The 26522-nt window shown below is 37.6% G+C and overlaps 1 protein-coding gene across 1 annotated transcript in view; it reads right to left on the reverse strand.

Annotated features, from left to right (window-relative positions):
- Positions 1 to 5550: 5550 nt before the first annotated feature.
- Positions 5551 to 26522, reverse strand: part of LOC137620785 (deubiquitinase OTUD6B-like) — a 152735-nt gene continuing 131763 nt past the window's right edge. Inside the window, exon 8 of the mRNA XM_068351215.1 lies at positions 5551 to 7307. Within this exon, the coding sequence (XP_068207316.1) occupies positions 7155 to 7307 (153 nt within the window). The 3' untranslated portion in view covers positions 5551 to 7154. The remainder of the gene's footprint in view (positions 7308 to 26522) is intronic.

Raw genomic sequence — 26522 nt, forward strand, 5'->3', positions numbered from 1 at the left:
AATGAGACTTGATACGTTGAATGCGGTACTTTCCTGGTCCATGGATCGGCCATGAAGAGCTGCCACTTGCATCAATGGCTTTGTAGGCATCTCCTACTGGTGGTTAGTTGGGGGATATGCCATCCCTAACAAGAACCTCTACAACCCCGACCTCTACGGACGGAGGAGTGTCCTCTAAGGCTAAAGGTGAGCCGAGGATCTTGCCACCTAGGCTATTGGAAGTTTGTAGGAGGAAGTAGTCGTCTTTGCTGGTTAACCTGCTTGAAAGGCGAGTTCCTCTGGGGTTATTGACGGGGCGGGTATTCATGGTGCTGCAGCTCTCCTCATAAGAGAAGCCTGACTACGGCTATCTCTGCCTTTTCTATGGTAGCAGCCAAATCTGATGGAGGAAAAAGAGATGGGGGTATCCACCAGGTTGGAGCTTCTCAAACAGAGAGCATCCCTAGGAGACAACTGTTTAGAGGATCTAGCTAAAACAGTGTTGCATCGTTTTTAGCATGCAACTGCCTCAAAGGGACACTGTCTGATAAAGTAAGAACTCCAGAGCTTTGGCCCATTACCTCAAGAGGTCTTCAAATTGTTTCAGGAGGCTCCCATCCCACAGATTTTTTGTCACCTCGAAGCAAGATACTGTACTGCCTCCCACTAGTGCTCCAGCCAGGAACAACCCTGTATGGCAAACATAGCTGCTACCTCCATATTCTGCATCTCGAAACCTAAGAAAATGGAGGGGAGGTTAGATAATTTGTTGCTAGGTACACTTGGCACCAGTCTGACTATGTTGGCATCGATAGGGAGTGGGATCAGATGGCATGTAAGTGCCAAGGCAGGCAACTTAGAAGACTTACTTGCTTTAACCAAATTCTCTTGGACTGACTTGAGTGTTGAATAAGTCTAACATGTCTGGAGTATTTAGAGAGCACCACGTCAAACCTATTTTTTGGATTTTGAGATTGAGGGAATAATTTGTCTATAATGCACACCTTATTAGCAATTTGTGCATGAGGAAGCTCATATAGGCCACCCAAATGAAAAGGATTTCTCTGAGGCAGGCCACTTAGGCGCCTCCTACGAGGGCTGTGTCTATGGCGTCATGACGTTGCAGATATTGGTGTCAGTCGAGGGAAAGGAGGAAACAAATCTGGCACCCTTTTCCTATCCTGGGCCTGAAAAGAAGATTCATCTGAAAGGTAATGTTTCTGTTGTTACAAAGAACGTGCAAAATTTGAAGCATTACAAACTTTAGGCATGGTACTTGTGTGATTGTGGTGTGGTAAAGGAACAGGTATGTCATTCACATAACCAATAGTTGTTGGGTTATTAGAAGGAGGTTTTTGGCAATCGTAAGCCAAAGCTACCTGATACCGTGCCAAAGTTGACGATGGAACACGACCATGAGGGCGTTCCATTTGTATTGGAGCTTGGGTTGTGACAGTACATTAAAACTTGTATTATTGTGTGACATGGTATCATAGTCATCATGCGTGGGCACAGTGGTGCGTACAGACTTGTTTGCCGGAGAACATGTCCACCAAGTGACATAACAGGGGCAGGATTAGTGAATGTGTTTTAATTACTATTAACTTCCAAGCAGTTTACTTGAAAGAAGATACAATAAGTTTATAACAACTTGGTCTGGCCAAAGTTGTGGTTGTGGACATAGCCAACCAGTCCGACCAACCTCTATACATTTATAGGTAATAGGTTGGCCAGGGGACCAGCTGCACATTGAGATACTACTGCAGAGAGTTATGGGGTCCTTTGACTGACTAGACAGTACTACATAGGGCCCTTCTCTCTGGTTACGGTTCTTTCCCTTTGCCTACACAGACACCGAATAGCCTGGCCTATTCTTTACAGATTCTCCTCCGTCCTCATACACCTGACAACACTGAGATTGCCAAACAATTCTTCTTCCTCCAAGCGGTTAACTACTGCACTGTAATTGTTCAGTGGCTACTTTCCTCTTGGTAAGGGTAGAAGAGACTCTTGAGCTATGGTAAGCAGCTCTTCTAGGAGAAGGACACTCCAAAATCAAACCATTGTTCTCTAGTCTTTGGTAGTGCCATAGCCTCTGTACCATGGTCTTCCACTGTCTTCGGTTAGAGTTTTCTTGCTTGTGGGTACACTCAGGCACACAGTTCTATCTATTTTCTTTTCCTCTTGTTTTGTTAAAAGTTTTTATGGTTTATATAGGAAATATTTATTTTAATGTTGTTACTATTCTTATATTCTATTTTTCCTTATATCCTTTCCTCACTAGGCTATTTTCCCTGTTGGGGCCCCTGGGCTTATAGCATTCTGCTTTTCCAACTAGGGTTGTAGCTTAACATTTAATAATAATAATAATAATAATAACAATAATAATAATAATAATAATAATAATAATAATGGGGAATTCTGTCCTGAGAACTCAAAAGAGGAGAGCGGTGCTGGGAACCTCTGAGGTACAAGGCAAGCTCAGCTCATTTGTATGACTGGGAGAAGGATAAAATGAATCCTACATCAGGGCTGCCTCCATATGGGGGGAAATGGCAGTGTCAACTCTTGGGTTCTGAATATGGAAACCTGGGGGAAGAGGACTTTCAACTTCTGATGGGAGATACTTCCAGAAGCAGATAAAATTATCCATATAGGGCTCACCACTCAATACACTACTGTAGTGGGAGTCAAGTGAGACCTATGCATTTCTGAATAATCAGGGACCAAGGATACTGGGACTGGATTCGGCTCAGAGACTGCAGCGGCCATAACCAAAGGATCTGTCACAAGCATCGACTTGGGATCACTTGGCACATGTTCAATACAGTATTAGATGATAAGACACTTATAAAATTTTGATAATTAATAATTAAATTTCCCTTATGGCCATCGTCCTCCGTAACTGGAGCCTTCAAGACATGAAGGACCAAGATGGGAGATATCTTTTGAAGCAGGAAAGAGCTTACACTTCACACCATTACTGGAAGAAGACAAGGAGGGCGAGACATTTCTCTTAGTTTGTTTCCTGCACTGAGAACGATAACTATCCCACTGGGAGGATGGCCACTTATCTACAATACTCACATGGAGATTCCACAGAGTATTATTTACCACAGCATGAGGGGCAGAAAGGATCCAGATCAACATCAACCTGACTCATGAAGGTGCGACAAGAGCAGCTATCACATATATAATGGCAGTTAATCAGTGAACACTCAGCTGAGACTGCGATCTCTTAATGTTGTCAATTCATGCATTACGGGAGGAGATCGGAGGAAGTTACATCATATAGTATATGAGGAGTCTATAAACTTTTGAACTTTATGTAATAATCAAATGCCCTACAAATATCTTTGGGATTCTGTGTAATCACGAGGTTAAAGAGGTGTGCACATGACTCACTGGGTCAGTTACTGAAGCTGTGTGGTCTAGGAGTGGTACCCTTAACCTTGTGCCCATATATAGTAATTTTATTTTTCCTGTCAAGTGTTATGATGATCAACTTTCATTTACCTGTTCTCAAGTCCTATTAACTTAACTGATGCACTTCCTTTTGTTTTTAAATAAATGTAAACATTACTCTAAACTCTCTATGGTTTACTTACTTTACTTCACTTTGATGGCTGCTTTTCCAGTCCCATACAGCAGGTGAACCCCACTCTCCACAGGACCTCCACTGTCGTTTTACCTTGTTCGTTCAGAGTATTTAACATTTTATATCACATATTGTTCATTTACTGTTAAATCGTCACTGTCAAAAGACTCATGAAATAAGAAAGTCTTCAGTTTCCTCTTCAAAGCCTTAATGTCTTCAATCATTCAAATGTTTCGTGGGAGCTTATTATATAGTCTTGGGGCTGCATATTTAAAGGCTCTGGAGCCTAAAGTAGACATATATCTAGGTTCCAACAGTTTGAAGCCATCTGTAACAATTCTCGTGTCGATACAATTTGTTGGCTGCGCAATGTGTCGCAATTCTTTTAAGTATTTTGGACGCCCGGTTCTGATAACTTGGTGGGTTATTGTACATATTTTAAATTCAATTCTTGCCTTAATCGGCAGCCAGTGTAAATTGGTTAGTATAGGGGTGATCCTTTCTCTAGGTGGGACACCTTTTATCAGTCTTGCTCCTCTGTTTACTATGTTTTGTAATTTAAGTTGCACTTTTGGTAAATTGTAGTAGAAAGAGTTGCAGTAGTCAGTCCTGGTAATAACACAGTTTATCACAAGTTTCTTTACAGGATTTTCGTCCAGGTACTTTTTCATAAACACAATATTTCTTAGATGATAACCAGCAGTTTTTATTACATTATTTATTTGGGCATTTAGAGATTCATTCATTAACCTAAAACAAGTCATATTCTTTCTTTCAACTTACCAAGCATTAATTACAGTATTCAGGTTCATGTCTTATTCTAAATCAAAACGGTATAACTATGTATATGGAACTAGAATTTGTTAGTTTTATTTATCTGTATTAAAGGGAGTGTTTCAACTTTTCCCTGCAATAATCAAACCTTTTCATACTTTGATGGTAATTTACAAGTTTCCTCCAAATGATCTGCAATGACTGTAAGCGTGAATTTATCATTGACGATAAAGTACCTAAATTTTGAGCTGAAAACCATGGCAAGTTTTGAGTAACTAAAATCGTTGGGGGAGGATTTTATTTGAAAGAAACACTGGCGTCAAGTAAATAAATATTCCTTTGTCCTGTGATGTCATTGTAATTTTCACCATCACCCTATTCCCGGTCTTTGTGTCCTGTTTCTGTTACCTGTTTTACTTTCTCTATCAAAGGTCTACCAAACAATCTACTAAGTAATGCTAAGCCTCTATAAGTCTTGCTTACTCATATCACCTTAGTCTTTATACAACTAATTCATTTGTAGTCTTTCCTTCACCCAAACATACCTTACAAAACCTGGACAGCCAATCATACTATCATCATCTTTCTGCAAAATCTAACTTGTACTCGAAAGAGCTGTGTAAGTGTAAGAATTTACAATGTCCACCTCATTTACACAGTTATGGAACTTTCCCACTGACATACATTGGCACATTGAAGCCTAGAAAATTTACCACACTGCAAGAGTAGAAAGTCATATGTGACATCACAAGGAAATGCTCCAATAAAAGAATAAAAAATGGATGTAGTCTTTATTCATTCAACCTCAGCAAAGAGTCATGGTTGTTATTTAAATATTATATAAACAAACATTAGTTTAAATTAGATCTCTTAACTTAGTAGCTACCTTATAATATTTTTTTTTTTTGCTTGGCTAAGTGTTTGGAAGTGATGAGGAATTTCATGAATATAGTAGGCTATATTGTAGTGTGCTATTACTTATCAAATCCCTGAAATATCTGGAAACTTGTGGGATACAGTAACCAACCAGAGATATCAATTGCAATGAAAAGGAAGACGTTAAAAATCAACCTTCGCAAAATTGTTTATTTTCATAGCAATGCATAATAGAATAAAAATGTAGAGGGAATATTACAAGAGGAAGATAATTAAACTGGCACAAGAGATCCCAATTTTACAGAATAAAGAAAAAGTCAACATCACATCACACATTTTATTATTTTTAATTTATAAATGAATATATTTCAAAACACGGTATGCATCCATGACTTACCCTGCATCACTAACATCCACCTTAATAACAATTTTACACATTTTCATTTTAAAAATGGTTGATGTGAAATACTTACTCTTCACTTTCTTCAGTCTTGTGGACTTTCATAGTTTTCTGTACCCAGTGATCTTCATCCTGTTACCTCCATATCTACTATACTTGTGACTCATTGTTCCTCATCCCCTACCATAATTCTACTTGGAGATCTAAGAAAGTTTTCAAGCTACTAAACCTCATATCTCATCTGTAGTATGATATTCCATCTGCTAGCAATGGCATTTCAAATGTTTTAGTACCAACCTTTATCCCCTACATGAACACAATAAACTACATATGACACATCTCGTTTTACTTTTCAATTTGAATGAACTAGCACTTATAGAGGAACAAAAGCTCAATATTGTATAACCCAAAAATGTCCTCAGATATTTGTGTTGTGAGTTTTACAGATTTTACAGTCATACTGTAATGAATGCTTTTCAAATATATATCATTTGAGAATACAGAGTAACTTTAAAGCAATAAGTCATGATAATCAAAGCTCTATTTTCTGACATACATTATATGGTGAGGTCAGTTTATGTAGTTAAAATTAGAACAATAATGTTTGCATAAAATACGATCACTATACATATTCACTATTGTCTAAATATAAAAGATTTACCATACTTAATCACAGAGAATGCGGACCATATTTGTAAAGTTGTATACAAATAACTTGAAAATAAAATCCCCAAACAATTTTCACAAGTTAGGCAAAAATAAATAACACTTCTGATGATAATTAGAAAAATCTGCTTACACTGCAAATGACTTAACTATTGTACTGTATAATCAAATCAATTTTCACCAATACAGCCAAGAACATGAATTTGATTCTGAAATTTGTCCAGTTTTTTATCTATATTGATAAAAAATTATAAGGACCCATCTGAAAATTGTTATAGAGAAGTCAACACAAATTACAACCCAGTTTGGGGAACATTTAAAGAATGAATATTTTCAAATTGAACTTTCCCAAAAAGATGTGTTCTTATATAAGAAGTAAATATTACAGCAGGGTGAACTTGAGCATTAAGTACGAAGAATCCAAAAGAAACAGATGAAACGTAAAAGGCAGCTCGGCCAAAAATGATAACGCAAAGAACTCGAGTACCACCAACGGTCTGCCATGCAAGGCATGTGGTAAGTGGTACCCTCTTATAGGATGCAATCTTTTGAAATTAATTTTGGCACAAACATCAAGTAACATAAACTCTTATAATATCAAATAAAACATCATGATGGCAGTAACAGGCTCAAAAATTACCATTAAATCTCTGTTTACAGCTGATTACTGAAAATCAACCATCAGTAATTTCATTCACACAAATTGTGATTCAATTTTATATTAAGCTAAAACTGTTACTTGATATTTGAAACAAGTTGCAAATATGACTGTTTTAAATTCAGATGGTAAAAGTTATTTACCATACAGTCATCCAAGAAAGCTTACAATAACAATAAGATTCCTATTTAACAAAAAAGTAATCAAGTTTCTTCATCATCTTCCTCTTCATCGCCAGTAAACGCAGCTACAGAATTATAATGTTCTCCAAGGCCATAGTAGTGACGATAGTACGTCAAAATTATGGGCTTCTCTTCATTGCAGCCTTCCCCAAATATGATAGGGGACCCTTCAGCCTACAAAAATAATATTTCTTTTTATTAAGAAATTTCTTTTGATATAACTCTTACTTTACTAATTCTTATCTTGTTAGATCTGAGTAAAGATCAAGAAGCTATCTTAAACTGGCTGCTATTCCTTATATTAGTCTTGGCATGGATTAAGATATCACAATATCTTTAAATTTTCTGGAGAGTTACCATGGCATTACATATACTGCTGTACGTGAACTTGAACCAGACCTATGGAGTTAAGTTCTGTACATACTAAAAATTCTTAAAACAATTTGTATTTTCCCTAAATAATACAAACCTGTCATTTGTAAGGATTTACTCCTACATTGTTCGGCTACGACCCGAAAGAAAGAATTCTTGGGATGCTGGTAACATTGTGCGGTTCTCCGCTGTTCACTCTTATCATAGTCAAGATTTGAGGAGTTGGAGGTGGGACATTAAAATAAATGACTCAGGTATGTATAGCAAGGAAAAATACAAATTGTTTAAAAATTTGTAGTTTGTTCCTACACTAATGCAAGCCTTCATCATTTATAACAGGAGTGTTCTTTGGGTAGGAGAAAGTTTCTAGAGTCCTACAGGCATCTGGTTAGCCCTAACTCAGCTATATACTAATGATATCTGAGACTGGTTTGTATGAGGCAGGGTCTAGATATCTGCCTCTAGGTAAAAGAGATGTCCTTGACTTGACAAGGTTTACTATCGTTCAGAAAAAGGGAATTGCATTGCAACTTCATTCAATTTACAGCTAAATGTAACAAGGAAATTATTACTTGTATAAAGGTCCCTTCAAAGCATGTACTCCTGGTTAAGGTATAACATAGCAGAGGTAAGGAAGGAAGGAACTCATTAATACCATTCACAAATCCTCTTATTCCGAGAATAACCAATGATGGACAAAAAGTTAGTTGTTCTACAAGGGTATGTCCTAAACTATCTGTTAAGCAGCCACTTTTGGATCCAAAGAAAAGGTGTCTGGTGATCTACGGGTACAGTCGTTAAGACAATGAGCCGTAAAGGTGGTTTGTCTTCTCCAGACAACGACACTTAGGACTTAGGCTAATGAGTGGTTCTTGTGGAATGCTAGAGTTGCACCAACACCAAGTATATCTTGAGCCAAAAGAGCGGACCTAGGCGGCGCTTCTCTAGAGGAATTATAAGCTTTGAGGATAACTTTCCTCAACCAAAACGAGATAGTGTTTTTGGTTACTCTTTTCTTGCTAAGAGACCTACTCAAGAATAACATAGGTACAGGTATTATATGTGGAAATGGAACAGTTCTCTTCAGCTAATGTCAGACTGCCCTTACTGGACAAAGTTGTTATATCATTTCTGGTTGCTTTATAAGTCATTTAGGTCTAAGACTTGATTAGTTTTAAGAATAATAATGACCAGACTCAAGGTGGTAAGCGAGTTATAGAAAAAAAAGGCAAAGATTTAAATCATACAGATGGCTTACAAAAATATATTGTATTTTAATACATATCTAAAGAGAATTAATGCTTTTACAAATATCACTTAGTGCAATAAATTCATATCAAGCAGGTTCTACTTTACACATAATAGTTTTCATGATTTATAATCTTAATGTTTACATTTTGACCTACGCTCACCTTCAATAAATCCAGGTTAATCTTGATAGCAGTATTCAATTCCAGAAATACTTTGGTGCTGCTTTCAGACAAGAGCACTGGTCTATACTGCATTATACAATTGGTTTCGATCAACAGATTAACAATTAACATGACGTTAACAGCTGGTTACCTAAAAGGATAGGTTTTGTGATATACTGAGTGACAAAATCATCGATTATACAGGTCATTCAATAAGAGCAATTTAAATCTTTCCGGCTAATAATTATCTAGACCTGAACATGGACCAAAAGACTAACACTTAAAAGTGATACTAGATTTAAACACTTCTAGTACTTATCATGCTTTGAGCATATTGAGAACAGAGGTAATAGTGAAATCACTTTAAGGAACCAAGGGGAAACTTATCTTTCATAGACGAGGATTCTGTAGAGTGACCGAGGGCAGGGTTGCCTTCTTCGGTTGTTGTCCAACCAGATTGTGCGTCATTTTGCATCAGCCTCCCGCTTATATACAGTAACCGGCTTTGGTTAGAAGATTTTATAACATCACGTGATTCGTACCTCGTTCAAAATATTATAGGAAGTAACTAAAATTATTCCTATCTATTTGTTACAAATTTTTTAAAAGAAATCCCTTTTAACTAAGATAAAATATAATTTCGGAAATGACACTCATTTCAAATAACGTCACTTCCTTCATAATTGTCTTGTCCCTCTTCGTGAACCTTCCAAACTTAAACGTAGTATGATTTATCCCGCAATAAATTTCTATGTTAGAATAGAACACAATGCATTACATTTCATGGTGAGCACTATCTTCATCGGAATTCATAATTAATTTACGTTACTGACATTTATATGACCAAACATTTACATAACAAGAACATAATAATAAAAATGAAAACTACAATATTACTAATCATGTCATAATGAATTTAAGCTCTTAAGACATCCATATTAATCTTCCATTCAAGATATTCGTAACAAAAGTAACAGACTGTCCAGATCATCAGTTACCTCTATGATATCTGAGATGGAAAAGGAGTCAAATCTATTACCTAAAATGGAAGGATTCTGGGTCTTGGCCACAAACTCGGGAACAAAGGTAAAGGACAGGTCCTTCCATTTGCTGGAGAGTGATATCAGATAAGATAAACCATGAAGTTTGTTCATTCTTTTTGGGGAGGCTATTATTATTATTATTATCATTATTATTATTATTTCTATTATTATTATCATTATCAAATGCTAAGCTACAACCCCAGGGGCTCCAACAGGGAAAATAGCCCAGTGAGGAAAGGAAAAAAGGGAAAATAAAATATTTTAAGAAGAGTACCAACATTAAAATAAACATCTCCTATATAAACTATATAAACCTTAGCAAAACAAGAGGAAGAGAAATTAGATAAGAGTATTGTGCCCGAGTGTACCTTTAAGCAAGAGAACTCTAACCCAAGACAGTGGAAGGCCATGGTACAGAGGCTATGGCACTACCCAAGACTAGAGAACAATGGTTTGATTTTGGAGTGAACTTCTCTTAGAAGTGCTGCTTATCATAGCTAAAGAGTCTCTTCTACCCGTAGCAAGAGGAAAGTGGCCACTGAACAATTACAGTACAGTAATCCCATGGGTGAAGAAGAATTGTTTGGTAATCTCAGTGTTGTCAGGTGTATGAGGACAGAGGAGAATATGTAAAGAATAGGCCAGACTATTCGGTTTATGTGTAGGCAAAGATAAAATAAACCGTAACCAGAGACAAGGCTCCAATGAGGTACTGTCTGGCCGGAAAAAATATGCTGTAACTCTCTAGCGGTAGTATCTCAACGGGTGGCTAGTGCCCAGGCCAACCTACTACCTACGGCTAGAAAAGATAGTCTTCAAGGAAAGATCCATATCAGAAGCCTGATGAATAGGTTCTTAGGGTGACATCTTGTGGAACCTTAAAAACCTTAATCACACTCCAAGATAGGGATTTTAGTTCCTAAGGAGGGCAGGTCTGCTCGAAGCTTTAAATCAGAGCCGACAGTTCCCATAAAGAGGAGAAATAGATTTGCTGGCTTAAGGCTGAGCAATAGCCTTTCATCACTGTGACTGAGAGGGACTTATACCTTTATAGGAACACAAGAAAATCTGCAATTAAGGGAATGGTGGCCTTGAGTTAAGCACTATGCCTTCTAAAACACCAAATGCAGAAAAGTGAGAATTTTGATTGATAGACTGCTGCGGAGGACTTATGGAGGTATCCTGAAAGTTGTTTCACAGTTGGTAGTGAAAGCCTCTTTTTCAGAGGATGTGCTAGATAACCTCCATCTGTGAAGAGACAGGCAGGTGACTGCATCGTGAAACTTTTTTGAGTGATGCTGACATAGGAGGTTTGACCTCTCTGGAATTTCTCTTGGAACTTCCATGAGAAGTCCGGGTACCACTCCATATGGGGCCACCTTGGCACTACTAATTCGATTCTCCCATTTTCTCACTCTTATTTTGTTCAGTACCCGACAAATCAGGTAGAATGAATGGGGGAAAGGCATAAAAATCAAGCTTGTCCCACTGGTCTTGAAACGTGTCCTCGCATTGCCACGGCTGGATCTGGGAATGGAAATCAACACAATGAGAGATTGCTATTCAAACGGGTTGCGAACGTGAACAATGTCGGGGAACCCAACAAAGTCAAGAGGATGCAAAGAACGTTCTGAATCAACTGTTGTCCCTGATCAGCTCAAATTGTCTGTATCACATTCCCTTTTCCCAGAAAGAAGCAGGCAGAAAGGAGAACATAGTTTAATTGCGCCCCGTGATTGATCCCCAGTAGTAGCTGGTATAGCATTTAGGATACTGAGCCTCCTTTCTTGTTGATGTAAGTCACTACTGTTGAGTAGTTACTCATCGATACAACCGAGTGACCTTTTAACATCTCTGAAAAATGGAGTAACACCAAGTAGGTTACTTTCAACTCAAAGAAATTGATATGGAAGGTCTTTTCTTCTAGTGACAACATTCCTGAAATTTGCTCTTCCTGTCACTGAATTCACCAGCCCTGGTGAAAGGCATCTATGAAAAGAAGAAACTGGAACAGGAACTTGGCACAGGGTTAAAGCTAATAGGGTCTTCTCCTTCAACCACCACTATAGATCTGTCCTCACTGAGGGACCTTCATCAGCATTGCAGGAGGGTCTGAAAGTTGCGACCACTGATGTTTAATGTCCACTGCAGTCAGCAAAGGTGCATCCTCCCAAAGGGAACTAACTCCCCAAGTGAAGTGAGATGGCTAATGAGCCGCTGCCTAGAATGAGCTAGGACAGCTTACCTTTCGAGAAAGGAAGCTGCCACTTATCTAAGTCTTAGAACTTTGTTTGATGACGGATATGCTCTAGCTTGGCCCGAGTCTAAATCTATACCAAAGTAATGAAGATGACGCTGTGGATCGAGATTGGACTTCTCTAGATTCAACTGGATCCACATCTCAGCAAAAATCATGGAGACCCCTTTGAATCTGCAAAGAGAAACCAATTGTCTAGATACCTCCGCAGTTTGATCCCCTTGGTGTGGGCCCAGGCTGAGACCAGATCAGAACAGATGAGTAAAAACCTGAAGTACTGTGGACAGTTCTAAACGCAACACCTTGAAGTAGTAGATCTTGTCTCTATAGGGAATCTCAAGAACTTTCAGGATCTGTGATGGATGGGAACCTGAATGTAGGCATCTTTCAGGTCAATGGTCAACATGTCATTCTTCCTGATGGCCTGAAGAACTGTGCTCGGGGCCCCCATTTTTAACCTGGTTTGGAGCACAAACTGGTTCAAGTAGGAAAGGTCTATAGCAGGTCTCCAGCCTCCGGACAGCTTCTCTACTAGGAGGAGGTTGCTGAAAAATCCAGCCTCCGGACAGCTTCTCTACTAGGAGGAGGTTGCTGAAAAACCCTGGAGACCTGTCTAAAACCTCCTCTATGGTGCCCTTGGCAAACATCCGAGACACTTCCTCATCAAAGAGTAGGTCTTTCTGGGATCCCCTTGAATAAAATGAAGGGATCGTCAGAGTCAAAGTCATAGGAGGGTGCCAGTCCATGAATTGGACACAATACCTTGAACAGAGAACATCTATTGTCCCAAAAGACCTGGCCTTTTGTCCAATGACTTTAAAGGCATTCCTCAACAGGCGGCAACTTAGGGGATTTAGCCCTCCATAAATGGGTGCAACAATAGCCACAGTTCCGGTGCTCGGAAAACTATCCCCTGTGGCGAAAGGAATGGTTCTAATTCTGCTTCCTGACAGTCTGAGCACTGGAGGTTTCTGGTGAAAGGCAACGTTGTTGCACCTGTTTGAAAGAAGAGGGTTACTGTGGAGTCATTAATCTAGAGCCTGCAGTACTCCTTAAGAAGGATGAGTGGCTGGCTTTCTAGCACTTATTCACTGCCGCGGAAATTTCGGCAGAAGTGAAAAGTGTCAAGTGGTCAATGATATCGAAGTTCCTGAAGAAAAAGGTGTCCCTGGAAGTCAACTGCTTGTTGCATTTGGCCAGAACTGCACCTCTCCTATTAAGAATGCAGTTCAACCAGATTGAACCTGCTTGGTGAGGCCAGAACTCCAAAGCTTTGGCACCAGACCGTACCAATTCGTCAAATTGTTTCTTAATAACACGATGCTTCATGTTCTCAGAAATTATGAAAAAGGAAACTACTCCTGACCAGTGGTCTAGCCAGGAGCAGGCCTGAAAAGAAGACATAGCCACCACCTCCATGTTCTATATTTCTGATGCAAGAAAAGTGGAGGGGAGGTTAGAAAGTATATTACTTGAAATACTCGGAATGAGAGTAGCAACATCTGGAACTATGGGTAGAGGTCTAGGATGATCCTCTAAATTCACACAAAATTTTCTCCGTCTTGACAGAGGAGGAGGAGGCAGTTTGGAAGACCCACTGACCATAAGGAATTCATAGTTGCAGACACTCGTTTCTTTGAAAGATCCAGTGTGTCTCTTTCCTGAACCGAGAGAGACACATCAAATATGCATCAAGTAATCTACGATAATGGAAAAACTCTGTCTATAGTTGTACGCCTACTGGTTACTAGGGTGTGAGGAGGATCAACGAGACCATCCAGGCGTTTAACAAGGTTCATTATCTTCATAAAGTGAGAAGCTTCTCTACTAGAAGCTGGAATTTCCAACAAGGACACCCTGGTGGTATCCTGGATACCCTCAGGGGCCAATTCAGGACCTTAAAAATTGGTCTGAAATTTTTCACATTGCTCCGATTGTTCTTTTGTCGTGCGCAAGAGCAACGACCTGGAAAATCTGAAAAGGAATGAGGAGGGCCGTGAACTCTACTAGTGTCAGAGTTTGTCATAATGAACCTAAGAAACCGATGGTTTTGTCTCTATCAGAACTGGATGTGTGAGGAAAAACATCTGTTGAGTGTCCCATCGTGAGCGCTTTTGCTTAGGAGCAGAATAATATGGAGGGGCTTCAGACTTTCACTTCTGATGGGAAGGTTGATCCCTTAAGGTTGAGGGCGTAGCAACTCTTGGAAGAGGCGGGTAAGGTTCCACAAACTTATTCCAGTCAAAACTTAGAAAATATGAAGTTTCTTGTTTCCTGGCTGTTTTTACAGGCCTAGCAACAAGTCTAGTCCCTGAAAGTTGGATCCATTGGGCAACAGAAACACCATTGGCATTTAGTTCTGTACAAACCAAAGACCATGAAATCATAGTCATCTGTCCGCTAACAATGCACGAGAAGTGGCAGTGCATTCAGATAGTGAAGACGTGTGAGGGTAAGGCATAACGTTCAGCTGGAGCATGAGTAGAAATCTTGATCATTTTCAGTTTCTAGACCTGTTTATAAGTAATATTACTGTTTGCATGACCAAACCTGTAATTTAAAATTAGAGGACGTTGCAGTGGACATACTGACACTACCTGAAAAAGAAAGCTTCTTTGCAGAATCTGCAGACCCCTTCTATAGAAAGAATGTTTGGGGCCCCTCAATGTAAGAGGACAGTCTGATTTGATAAGTGAGCAAACTAGAATATAATAAGAGCCCTCAAAGTAAGCTGCCTCTTGGAGGAGAAATACTGTTATCCTTGGTCAAGTGTCTTGTGGTTTTCAGTGGCATATGAGAAGAAACCTTCAACACTCTAATAAGTGAAATCTGTAAAGTAGAGAAATCCCCTTACTCTAAAAGATCTGAAGAGGGAAAGCGTTGACCTCTGCTCAGCACACTTGCAGGGGGAGAGGGAGACCGGTTCCCACTCACATAATCAGGTACTAATAATACTTGTAATGTATCACACAATGGTAGTACCAGGACGGATGCCAAAGGATCTGTATTACTATGGGTCAAATCAGGGTCACTGTTCCATAAGAGATAATACATATACAGTACCATGTTGTGCTCAACACGACACTGGTTACCGGAGCCATGGGAAGCTCTGATAAAGAAGGGTCTGAGAAGGAAATATTGTGTGTCATAAGAGAAGGCTTCTGTTTGTTGCTCTCAAGAGAGAAGGGGAAAGACAACGATTTCTCTTATCCTTCTTCTTGCAACGAGCACCATAATTCTCTCGCTGAGAGCGCGGCCAATCCCTGCAAAAATCACAAGTTGAAGAATATGAGCACCGCTTACAATGGCAACCCAGAGACAAGGAAAGAGGATCTGCCTCGGCCCAATTCATGAAAGTACCACAAGGGCGACCTACAAGGCTGGGGCAAGTACACATACTACCTTGAGCACCATTAATAATCGTACACAAGCACACAAGGAAGGAAAGGCACAAAGGTTAGGCATCACACAGCGTGGAGAGCAATTGTTGCACATGTCCGTTCTCTAGGACGACCAGAAAAGCAACTAACTTTCCAGTGCTTGCCAGCATCATGGATGACCAGCTGATAACCACACAATGTTATAGTCATCCCAAGAATTCTTTTTTTTCTGGTTGTAGTAAAACAATTTAGGAGCAATCCCTTATAAATGACTAGGGTTTGTATTTGCATAGGAACAAACTGTACATTTCTTGCGAGTTTATTTACTTTATATTTGACTGACATAATAATAGTCATCACATCGTACAATAATGCTGTCTATGTACTCGGCCACATACCACCTCAAAAGTAGATATGTAAAGTACTGCAGTAGAATAACTAATTTAAAATAATTCGTGTTTCATAAACATACAGTAATATAAAATATATTGCATACAATAAGTTAACTTTAAACATGCACAGACACAAACTTAAATGCACATATCATTCTATCTATAGCTATATCAAGTAGCCCTGGAGATATAATACTGCACATGCTTATGAAAAGATGGTCGGTGAATGGTACTTATATATAAACTACAAGTGGTGAACAAAATCTTCTGCAGGATCATTGATGACGATCGACTTCCTTGCCCTAATATGAGGGGTCAAGAAGAAAACATTTTTTCCTTTAGTATTCATTAGTATGCTACATTGTTTAAACATTTGCTTCATAACTTGTCTTAAACTTAAATCCCTCTTATAGCTGGATCTTCAGTGGGCTCAGAGATTCATATCAAAATTTTATTGATGATGGCAGATTTCAAAATCTTTTTTGTTTAAGTGAATAGTTGCTGTACTCAGAAAATAGCTTGTTGTCGATCCAATTTGTTCTATGGCCTTATCTGATTGTCTTATAGCTCTGGCCTTTTAAACAGATCGAACCCAGTGTGCTTAAACACAGAAGGTAACATAGACCTATAAACTTTAAAGGCTCAGATAGATGAATTCTTAGTATAATTTAGGAAACAGAAAACCTCGATGATACTGTAGTCTCGAGAGGTTTTGGTAGCTGATATTCTGCTAGACTTGTATTACTAAACACAGACTGATGATCATCATTGATACAGTATAGGGTATTATTATTCTGTACATATTGTTTTTGTTTTAATTCTTGTTAATCTAGTTTTTAAGTATGATGTCTCTTTTTTATTTCTATTAATTCTTATGCTGTCTGGAGACATTGAGCGAAATCCGGGACCAGTACGTCCTAGATTTCGTCAATGTCGTCTTCTGTATTGCAATATTCGTGGTCTTCATGCAAATATCCGAGACCTTACAGTTGCGTCCAGACAGTATGATATTCTTTTGTGCTCAGAAACTTTGGTTTCTAATATGAGGCACTCATCTGAGCTCCTTATAACTGGTTTTAAGAAGCCAATAATGCTGAAACGTGATTCCATTCCTAGGGCCAGGGGAATGGCGGTGTATATTAGGACCGAGTACCCTGCTTCTCATAAGTCCTGCTATCAATGTGGATGTCATGAGATTTAGGTAATAAAAGTTTGTGGCAGGCATAACAACTTTTATTTGTGTTCAATCTACCGGAATCCAGACATGGATGATTCTATCTTTGATTGTCTTCTTACCATTATGGCTAAGATACAAGAAGATGATAGAAAGGCTTCGTTTGTCTTTGTTGGTGATTTTAATGCTCACCATAGGGAGTGGTTGAGTTCTATCTCTCCTACCGATCGCCATGGCTTAAGAGCTTTAGACTTTGCCTCAGAATCAGGCTGTGAGCAAATCATAAATGAAGCTACTCACAGGTCTGGTAATTGCTTGGACCTCGTATACACTGACTGCCCTGGCGTTATAACTAGTAAGGTTGGTTCTCCAGTCGGGACTTCTGATCATGCCTTGATTTCATTATTAGTGAAGACTGAGCAGCCTGTCCCTGATATATCATATTCTTGTAAAATTTATATGAAATCCCAAGCAGACTGGAATGGGATTTTGCATGATCTTTTGTGCTTGAATTGGTCACAATTATATAATAGTGTAGATCCTGTTGTCCCTTTGAATGAGAATCTAGTCAACATAATTGATAGGCGTATCCCTTCTCGTGTGCTAAGGTACCGAATGAAGGACAAACCGTGGTTCAATGATGATTGTAGACGTGCTTATTTGGAGAAGCAGGAGGCCTATCACCTTTGGAAGGGTAACAGATCAGATTTGACCTGGAACAACTATACTCAGCTTCGAGCTTTTGCTCAGAGAGTTTATGCCTCAACTGAAAAGGAGTACAATTTAATGATAAAAGAAACCCTCTCTGGTACAACTCAGGAACATAAATGGCGGTCTACCCTTAAATCTGCACTCTTTGGTGTAGATGCAACAGTTCCTCCTTTACTTAAACTAGATGGCTCAGTCACTCACTGTCCAAAGGAAAAGGCAACCCTTTTGGCTGATGTTTTTGACAGTAAACAGAGTAATGAAAAACTTGAACTTCCTCATTCCTGTTTTCCTGAGGCTAAACTAACTAGTTTAGCTTTTCGATCTCGTGAGATTAAAGCTCTGTTGATGGACCTTGATGCTTATGGAGGTGTAGACCCTAATGGTATTTTTCCTTTGTTTTTTATAAAGACAGCAGATTTCTTAGCTCCAAAGTTATCTGTTATTTTACGCAAGTTAGCAAGAAGAGGAGCTTTTAGCACTTGTTGGAGAATTGGTAATGTTACTCCTTTATGTAAATGTGTTTGTGGTAGCTCAAGTCCCACTGATTACCGCCCAATTTCCATATCTCCCATATTATCTAAAGTTTTTGAACGTCTTCTGGCAAAACGTCTTAATAGGTTTGCTGAAGGTAATCATCTATTCCCTAGTTTGCAATTTGGTTTTCGGAAAGGCCTTGGAGCATGTGATGCCCTTCTTACAATCTCCAATGCAGTACAGAAATCCCTTGATTGTGGTCGGGAAGTTCGTATGATTGGCCTTGATTTTAGTGCTGCCTTTGACCGTGTTAATCATGAGGCCCTTGTTTTCAAACTGAAACAGTTGGGAGTGGGTGGGTCGTTTCTTAGCATTATTATTGATTTTTTAAGTAGTAGATCTCAAAGAGTTGTTGTTGATGGGCACCATAGTGAGTATAGGAATGTGATATCCGGTGTTCCACAGGGTAGTGTTCTTGGCCCATTACTTTTCATACTATATACACATGACATGTGGTTTGGCCTAGAAAATAAGCTTGTTGCATATGCAGATGATGCTACTCTTTTTGCATCAATTCCATCCCCTGAATGTAGATCTGGGGTTGGTGAATCCCTTAATAGAGATTTAGCTAAAATTAGTGCATGGTGCAAATTATGGGGTATGAAGTTGAATCCTAACAAAACTCAAAGTATGATTGTAAGTAGGTCAAGGACGGTGGCTCCTCAACATCCGGATCTCAGTATTGATAATGTTTCTTTAAATTTGTATGACTCTTTCAAAATTTTAGGCGTGATTCTTGACAGCAAATTTACTTTTGAGAAACATATAAGGTCTGTGTCTTCTTCAATTGCACAAAAAATTGGCTTATTGAGAAAGTCTTTTAAGATATTCGGTGATCAATCTATTCTGAAGAAGTGTTTTAATTCTTTTATTCTACCTTGTTTTGAGTATTGTTCTCCTGTCTGGTCTTCAGCTGCTGATTCTCATCTTAATTTGTTGGACAGAAACTTACGGTCTATTAAATTTCTTATTCCTGATCTAGATATTAATCTCTGGCACCGTCGATCAATTAGTTCATTATGCATGTTGCATAAGATTTTTCATAACTCTGACCATCCTTTACATTCAGATCTCCCTGGACAATTCTATCCTGCTCGTAATACTAGGCAGGCAGTTAATTCTAATAGCCAGGCCTTCTCCATCATAAGACTCAATACTACGCAGTACTCTAGAAGTTTTATTCCAGCTGTTACCAAGTTGTGGAATGATCTTCCTAATCGGGTTGTTGAATCAGTAGAACTTCAAAAGTTCAAAGTTGGAGCAAATGCTTTTTTGTTGACCAGACGGACATGAGTCTTTTTATAGTTTATATATGAAATTTTTGTTGTTGACGTTGTTAATAGTTTATATATGATATATCTCTTTTGACATTACTTTTTTTAGGATGATTTATTGTTAATTTGTTCTCTTCAGTTATTTATTTCTTTATTTCCTTTCCTCACTGGGCTATTTTCCCTATTGGAGCCCCTGGGCTTATAGCATCTTGCTTTTCCAATTAGGGTTGTAGCTTGGATAGTAATAATAATAATAATAATAGGGCACTGGTTGATCGACATATGGAGGGAAAGATAAGGCATCAAAACCCCACTTGCTTAGAGCATTGGAGCAGAGTCATCAGGCAGTAAGATACAGCTTGAGATGGTTTAGGTGCAGACAATGAAAATATGGTAGTTTGAGTAGACCTTTCTTGAAAGGTAACGATCAGAGATCTGACAGAAGAGGCCTCAGGTCTGTAAACCACTCTCTTTGAATGACCAAGATCAAAAACTATTTTTTTTTTTTATTTAATCATCTGATTTCACTGCCAAAGGAGACGTTGTATGTGTATATATCAAGAATTTATAGAGCTCTATCTACATTATAAAAAAAACTAATATATTTCCAAAATTTTATCTAATCTTACAAAGTAAAAATATCAGCAGGAATTTTTTATACATGAATTGCTCCCTATACGTTGCAGGATCAGCTACTGTAAGAGGTTAAAATAACTTCTACTTGTTGGTTATTAAAATGGTAGGGAAATCCATAAAGAAAATAAGAATTTTACAAAACTTAAAAGCATTTTATCCCGTAAAAGTGCAGAGGAGTTCTTACTAGTGTACATACATGGGCTTGCTTGCTAATGGTAGCATGATTAGTTGACTAAAATCTGGAGTGTAGTGTGTAACAAGCTCAAGATCTCAATGACTAGTCTTGCACTGTTAGAATTGCAAACTACGACTTCAATCTCAAAACACGATATACAGTATACCGACAAACACATACACACACACCCATATATATATATATATATATATATATATATATATATATATATATATATATATATATATATATATATATATATATAGAGAGAGAGAGAGAGAGAGAGAGAGAGAGAGAGAGAGAGAGAGAGAGAGAGAGAGAGAGAGAGAGAATGTACGTGTATATATATATACATATATATATATATATATATATATATATATATATATATATATATGTGTGTGTGTGTGTGTGTGTGTATATATATATATATATATATATATATATATATACATTGTATGTATATATATATATATATATATATATATATACATTGTATGTATATATATATACATTGTATGTATATATATATATATATATATATATATATATATATATATATATATATATACATTGTATATATATACTGTGTATATATATATATATATATATATATATATATATATATATATATATATATATATATATATATATATACAAACACACACACACACACACACACACACACATATATATATATATATATATATATATATATATATATATATATATATATAGTTAAGTCTCATTATTTGCGATAGTTAGATTACAGACACAGTCGCAATAGGTGAAAATTCGCGAATAAATGTTACACAATGGGGAGGGCTAGCTCCTAACGTAAAAAGTCACTGCCCCTGCCACAAACGGGTGCACGAGCTAATGATTAACACTGTAGATACTGCCTAATAGTTTTAATTTAGTTTCTACCAGTTTATAATCATATTTACATTGTACAGAACTTTGCACACATGTACACTACGCACTGGACACAGTAAGGTTACAGTACAGTATTGTGGCAAGGTAAAATCTACCAAGTCGTCATCATCCAATTACTGGTCTAGTGGTCTGTATAGCAAAATTTGTTCCTATATAGTAATACTGTACTGTAACCAAATACTCACTGATACTGCAGTGTATATTACTGCAATATATGTACAGTAATATTACTACAGCGCAGCTTAACTGTACTTACTGTAAATGTTCGGTGATTTCATTCAGACGACTGTAGTCTACACAGCTAATATGACTACTACTTATCTGTTGTCTCTTGCGCAGCATGTTACTGTATATCTATACTTTCTTAAACAGATACACAGGTTATTTTATAAACTAAAACCTTAAATATCTCGATAATAATAGTTTCTTTTAAATAAAAAAAAACATTGCATTTAATTACTTTTCAACAGTTAAAATCTCTCTCTCTCTCTCTCTCTCTCTCTCTCTCTCTCTCTCTCTCTCTCTCTCTCTCTCAGCGCCCAAAGTACTTGGATTGATTAAATACAACTGAAATTTAAAACAAAAGTACATAAGTGTTTTATTGAAGCACAATTATTTATTTAAATAATCGTAATTTTGTAGATTGCAATAATGATTCAGAAAAGAAATCTAATATTGAGAGAGAGAGAGAGAGAGAGAGAGAGAGAGAGAGAGAGAGAGAGAGAGAGAGAGAGAGAGAGAGAGAGAGAGAGATCAGCTGTTGAAAATTAATCGAATGCACTGTTTTTGTTTTGTTTATCTAAAAGACACAATTATCATCAAGATATTTAAGGTTTTAGTTTGTAAAAATAAGCTGTATTTCTGTTTAAGAAATTATAGAGTAGGCTATACAGTAACAGACTGCGCAAGAGACAGCAAATAAGAAGTTGCGTAGTGATATAGGTTACGATTCGTCTTTGCAAATCAATAACAGGAGTATTGTGTATACTATTTCTCAACTTACTCAAAACCTGTACTGTATATAGTTAATATACCATTAAATAAGCACCGATTTGTTATAATATATCATAATTTCATTATAATGTATTTATAACTCATTACAGTATTAGTTTTCTCTATTCGATGTCAGGATGCCAGAAAACTTCAAATCATTCATATTCTCTCTCTTTCTCTCTCTCTCTCTCTCTCTCTCTCTCTCTCTCTCTCTCTCTCTCTCTCTCTCTCTCTCTGTGTAATAAAAGAAATCTTTGTTTCTTTGCTAAATCTCAGAGCTAAAAACTATAAAATAGCGTGCATCGGCAACATGAATGAAACTACGGTTAACATTATGCAATTCAACTCAGTACAAGTAAAAAAAAATATGAGAGAAACATTTCAAATAAAACTATTGGAATTAGTATGCTAATTGGAAAATGATAGATCAAGTAATAATTGTTTCTTTCGGTAAATATGAAATATCATTCGGTAGCATGCCTCAATAATAAGGGATTTATTTAATCCGAAAATTGAGGTTGACGACGGACTACGCGGGGTTGGTCAGCTGATTTGGATGTAAACAATGCATAAGATTATAATTCACTATGTTTTTAATTACAAATAAAACACTAAAAGGTGAATATTACATGCATTATTATTGTTCAGTGCACTTTCCTCTTCGTAAGGGTAAAAGAGACTCTCTAGTCTTGGGTAGTGCCATAGCCTCTGTACCATGGTCTTCCACTGTCTTAGGTTAAAATTCTTTTGTTTGAGGGTACACTCGGGCACACTATTCTATCTTATTTTTTTCTTCTTCCTCTTGTTTTTTTTTTAAATGGTGTGTTGGGCAGGCTTAATAGAAGGGCCATGGATGCCTGGTGGTTTATCAAGATGATGTCTTTTCCTTATTTGATTTATTTTTCTTCTCAAAACCATCCTTACTGTCCTCCCTTCAGTTGAAGTGGCTATCCTGGAGGGTATTTAGCCTTGCATGGTGTATCGGCTCATCAATGTTGACCAGTTTTTCCAACATTTTACAATAGTCTATGAGTTTGATCAATCACTTTATTTATGATTCTGTACATATTATTTTTGTTATAATTCTTGTTGATCTATTTTTTTAAGTATGATGTGTCTTTTTTATCACTATTAATTCTTATGCTGTCTGGAGACATTGAGTGAAATCCGGAGCCAGTTTGTCCTAGATTTCGCCAATGTCAACTTCTGTATTGCATTATTCGTGGTCTTCATGCAAATATTCAAGATCTTACAGTTGCGTCCAGACAGTATGATAGTCTTTTGTGCTCAAAAACTGGTTTCTAATACGAGGCACTCATCTGAGCTCCTCATAACTGATTTTGAAAAGTCAATAATGTTGAAACGTGATGCCATCACTAGGGCCAGGGGAATGGCAGTGTATATTGGGACTGAGTACCCGGCTTCTCATAAGTCCTGCTATCAATGTGGATGTTATGAGATTCAGGTAATAAAAAGTTTTGTTAGGTATAACAGCTTTTATGTGTTCGATCTAACAGAATCCAGAATGGATGATTCTATCTTCGACTGTCTTCTTACCATGATGGCTAAGATACAAGAAGATGATAGAAAGGCTTCTTTTGTCTTTGTTGGTGATTTTAATACTCACCATAAGGAGCGGTTATGTTCTATCTCTCCTACCGATCGCCATGGCTTAAGAGCTTTAGACTTTGCCTCTGAATCAGGCTGTGAGCAAATCATAAGTTAAGCTACTCACGGGTCCGGTAATTGCTTGGACCTCGTATACACTGACTCCCCTGGCATTATAACTAGTAAGGTTGGTTCTCCAGTCGGGACATCTGATCATGCCTTGATTGCCTTAGTAGTGAAGACTGAGCAGCCTGTCCCTCATGTATCATACTCTTGTAAAATTTATATGAAATCCCAAGCAGACTGGAATGGAATTTTGCACGATCTTTTGTGCTTGAATTTGTCACAATTATAGAGTAGTGTCGATCCTGTTGTCCCTTTGAATGAGAATCTAGTCAACATAATTGATAGGCGTATCCCTTCTCATGTGCTAAGGTACTGAGTGAAGGACAAACCATGGTTCAATGATGATTGTAGACGTACTTATTCAGAGAAGCAGGAGGCCTATCATCTTTGGAAGGGTAACAGATCAGATATGACCAGGAATAACTGTATACAGTACTCAGCTTGGAGCTTTTGCTCAGAGTTTATGGTTCAAATGAAAAGGAATACAATTCAACCATAAAAGAAACCCTTTTTGGTACAATTCAGGATCATAGATGGTGGTCTACCCTTAAATCTCCCCTCTTTGGTGTAGATGCAACAGTTTTTCCTTTATTTAAACTAGATGGCTGTCACTCACTGTCCAAAGGAAAAGGAAACCCTTTTGGCTGAAGTTTTTTTTTTTACAGTAAACAGAGTAATGATAAACTTGAACTTCCTCATTCCTGTTTTCCTGAGGCTAAACTAACTAGTTTGGCTTTTCGGTCTTATGAAATCAAAGCCCTGTTGATGGAACTTGATGCTTATGGAGGTATAGACCCCAATGGTATTTTTCCTGTGTTTTTTATAGACTGCAGATTTCTTAGCTCCAAAGTTATGTTATTTTGCGCAAGTTAGCAAGAAGAGGAGCTTTTAGCACTTGTTGGAGAATTGGTAATGTTACTCCACTATGTAAATGTATTTGTAGTAGCTCAAGTCCAACTAATTACCACCCAATTTCCATAACTCCCCTATTATCTAAAGTTTTTGAACGTCTTCTAGCAAAACATCTAAATAGGTTTGCTGAAGGTAATCATCTATTCCATCGTTTGCAATCTGGTTTTCGTAAAGGCCTTGAAGCATATGATGCCCTTCTTACAATCTCCAATGCTGTACAGAAATCCCTTGATTGTGGTCAGGACGTTCGTATGATTGGCCTTAATTTTAGTGCTGCATTTGACCGTGTTAATCATGAGGCCTTTGTTTTCAAACTCAAACAGTTGGGAGTGGCTGGGTCGTTTCTTAGTATTATTATTAGATTTTTTAAGTAATAGACCTCAGAGAGTTGTTGTTGATGGGAACCATAGTGGGTATAAGAATGTGATATCCGGTGTTCCACAGGGTAGTGTTCTTGGCCCCATTACTTTTCATACTATATACACATGACATGTGGTTTGGCCTAGAAAACAAGCTTGTTGCATGTGCAGATGATGCTACTCTCTTTGCATCAATTCCATCCCCTGAATGTAGATCTGGGGTTGATGAATCCCTTAATAGAGATCTAGCTAAAATTAGTGGATGGTGCAAATTATGGGGTGTGAAGTTGAATCCAAACAAAACTTAAAGTATGATAGGAAGTAGGTTAAGGTCAGTGGCTCCTCAACATCCGGATCTCAGTATTGATAATGTTTATTTAACATTGTATGACTTTTAAAATTTTAGGTGTGTAAGGGAAACACATTAGGTCTGTCTTTTCTTCCATTGCTCAAAAAAATGGCTTATTGAGAAAGTCTTTCAAGATTTTCGGTGATCAATCTATTCTGAAGAAGTGTTTTAATTCTTTCATTCTACCTTTTTTGGTTTTCAGCTGCTGATTCTAATCTTAATTTGTTGGACAGAAACTTACGGTCTATTAAATTTCTTATTCCTGATCTAGATATCAATCTTTGGCACCATCGTTCAATTAGTTCATTATGCATGTTGCATAAGAATTTTCATAATTCTGACCATCCATTACATTTAGATCTTCCTGGACAATTCCGTCCTATTCGTAATACGAGGAAGGCAATTAATTTTAATAGCCAGGCGTTCTCCGACATTAGGCTTAATACTACTCAGTATTCTAGAAGTTTTATCCTAGCTGTGACCAAATTGTAGAACGATCTTCCTAATTGGGTAGTTGAATCAGTAGAACTTTTAAAAGTTCAAAATTGCAGCAAATGTTTTTTTGTTGAACAGGCTGACCTAAGCCTTTTAATAGTTTATATAAAATCAAAATCAAACCATTGTTCTCTGGTCTAGGGTAGTGCCATAGCCTCTGTACCATAGTCTTCCATTGTCTTGGGTTAGAGTTCTCTTGCTTGAGGATACAATAGGGCAAACTATTCTATCTAATTCCTTTCCTCTTGTTT

The sequence above is a fragment of the Palaemon carinicauda genome, chromosome 27 (genome assembly GCF_036898095.1).
Source record: "Palaemon carinicauda isolate YSFRI2023 chromosome 27, ASM3689809v2, whole genome shotgun sequence".
In the NCBI taxonomy this organism is placed as follows: Eukaryota; Metazoa; Arthropoda; class Malacostraca; order Decapoda; family Palaemonidae; genus Palaemon; species Palaemon carinicauda.